The sequence below is a fragment of the Nycticebus coucang genome, chromosome 6, assembly GCF_027406575.1.
Source record: "Nycticebus coucang isolate mNycCou1 chromosome 6, mNycCou1.pri, whole genome shotgun sequence".
NCBI classification, from domain to species: domain Eukaryota; kingdom Metazoa; phylum Chordata; class Mammalia; order Primates; family Lorisidae; genus Nycticebus; species Nycticebus coucang.
This window is the reverse complement of record NC_069785.1, coordinates 33777220-33779119: the sequence shown is the minus strand read 5'-3', so window position 1 is coordinate 33779119 and position 1900 is coordinate 33777220. Positions and strand designations below refer to the sequence as shown.

Here is a 1900-nt window from a genome sequence, read left to right as displayed (position 1 = left end):
TGTCTCAAAAAAATAAAAAAAGTGCTTTGAGAGAACAGCTGCTCAGGAGAGAAATAGGGTGGATTATTCAGGAAATACAGATGCCACCAGGCAGAATGTGCTCTAGAGGAAACTAGACACGCAGCTTTCAAACCATTTTACAGATTCCTAGGTGTTCTGGGACACCTCCCTAGCTAGGAGTAGCAAAAGGAAGGAAGCTCAAGACCCCTACCCCACAGTTCATTATTATCTGCTTTTTATTCGACTTGTACATAAAAAGCTCTGTCCAGATGGCAATTTAGTAGCTATTTTAGCTTCAGGTTTACATTCAATTTTGCTTCAAAGTAAAGGGATATGTCCAAAGTTTATACTTATATCAAGGGGCAATGATTTTACTATGAGGATGAAACTCTACTGAAATTCAGGGTTATAGAAACATTTGAAACAAGTGAGGTTTGTTCCAAAGCAATCTCCAAATAGACCAGCATATCTAGAAGTTACTGCTTTGCACCTTACATGAACTTCCTAAATCTCTCTAAACTTCAGTTTCCTTATCTGTAAAAGAGAAATATGAAGAATACCTTCCTACAGCTCAAAGAGTCATTAGGAAGACCAAGTAAGATAATATATGTAAAAACACTTAGCATATTTTCCCGCACATGTTCGAAAAATCTATAAATGTTGACTATTATTGATTTCTTGGTCACTTCTGTTTTTCTAACAGCTCTGGGACCTCAGAACAGAACAATGCATTTTGTGACTGAGTTTGTCCTTGTGGGTTTCCAAGGTGAACGGCAGATGCAGAGCTGCTTATTCTCATTAATCCTGGTTCTCTACCTCCTGACACTGCTGGGGAATGGGGCTATTGTCTGTGCTGTGAAGTGGGACAGGCGGCTTCACACACCTATGTACCTCCTCTTGGGAAACTTTGCCTTTCTAGAGATCTGGTACATTTCTTCCACTGTCCCAAACATGCTGATCAATATCCTTTCTGAGACAAAGACCATCTCCTTCTCTGGCTGCTTCCTCCAATTCTATTTCTTTTTTTCATTGGGTACAACAGAGTGTTTCTTCTTATCGGCTATGGCTTATGATCGGTACCTGGCCATCTGTCGCCCACTACGCTACCCCTCCATCATGACTAGGAAGGTCTGTGTAACCCTGGTCTGTGTATGCTGGGTGAGTGGATTTCTCTGCTATCCAGTCCCCATCGTCCTTATCTCCCAACTGCCCTTCTGTGGACCCAATATCATTGACCACATCGTGTGTGACCCGGGCCCATTGTTTGCGCTGGCCTGCATCTCTGCACCTTCCACTGAACTTATCTGTTATGCCCTCAACTCAGTGATTATCTTTGGGCCCTTTCTGTCCATCTTGGGATCTTATATTCTGGTCATCAGAGCTGTGTTTCGGGTTCCCTCTGGTGCTGGTCGAACTAAAGCTTTCTCCACCTGTGGATCCCACCTGACAGTGGTGTCTCTATTCTATGGAACCCTCATGGTGATGTATGTGAGCCCAACATCAGGGAACCCAGCAGGAATGCAGAAGATTGTCACTCTGGTATACTCAGTAGTGACTCCACTCATAAATCCCCTTATCTATAGTCTCCGAAACAAAGACATGAAAAATGCCCTGAAGAAAGTCCTAGGATTAATAATTAGCCAAAACTGAGACACTGTTGAGAGAGAAGCTGAATCGGTCACTTCTGATGTTAGTTATTTGTACTAATGAGAGAATGGCTTTAGTAGGTACGTTCTGGTTCACACTCAAATAGAAAAGGAGACTTATCTTTCATAGTTCCTAAAGAGTTACGTAAGCATTCCAAATTGTATATAAAATCAGTACATTGTACCTCATAATTGCAGTAATGTACACAGTTATGATTTAATAAAAAAAGAGTTCGAGGACAGCTCATAATAAT

General features: G+C 41.6%; 1 protein-coding gene across 1 annotated transcript; it reads left to right on the top strand.

Moving 5' to 3' along the window:
- Positions 1-657: 657 nt before the first annotated feature.
- LOC128587539 (olfactory receptor 11H6) lies at positions 658-1650 on the top strand. Its single transcript, XM_053593791.1, has one exon. It carries the CDS (start codon positions 658-660, stop codon positions 1648-1650), a length of 993 nt encoding a protein of 330 aa, XP_053449766.1.
- The last annotated feature ends 250 nt before the right edge of the window (positions 1651-1900 follow it).

Coding starts and splice junctions, on each gene's coding strand:
- LOC128587539 (XM_053593791.1), top strand. CDS start 658: ATGTTGACTATTATTGATTTCTTGGTCACTTCTGTTTTTCTAACAGCT.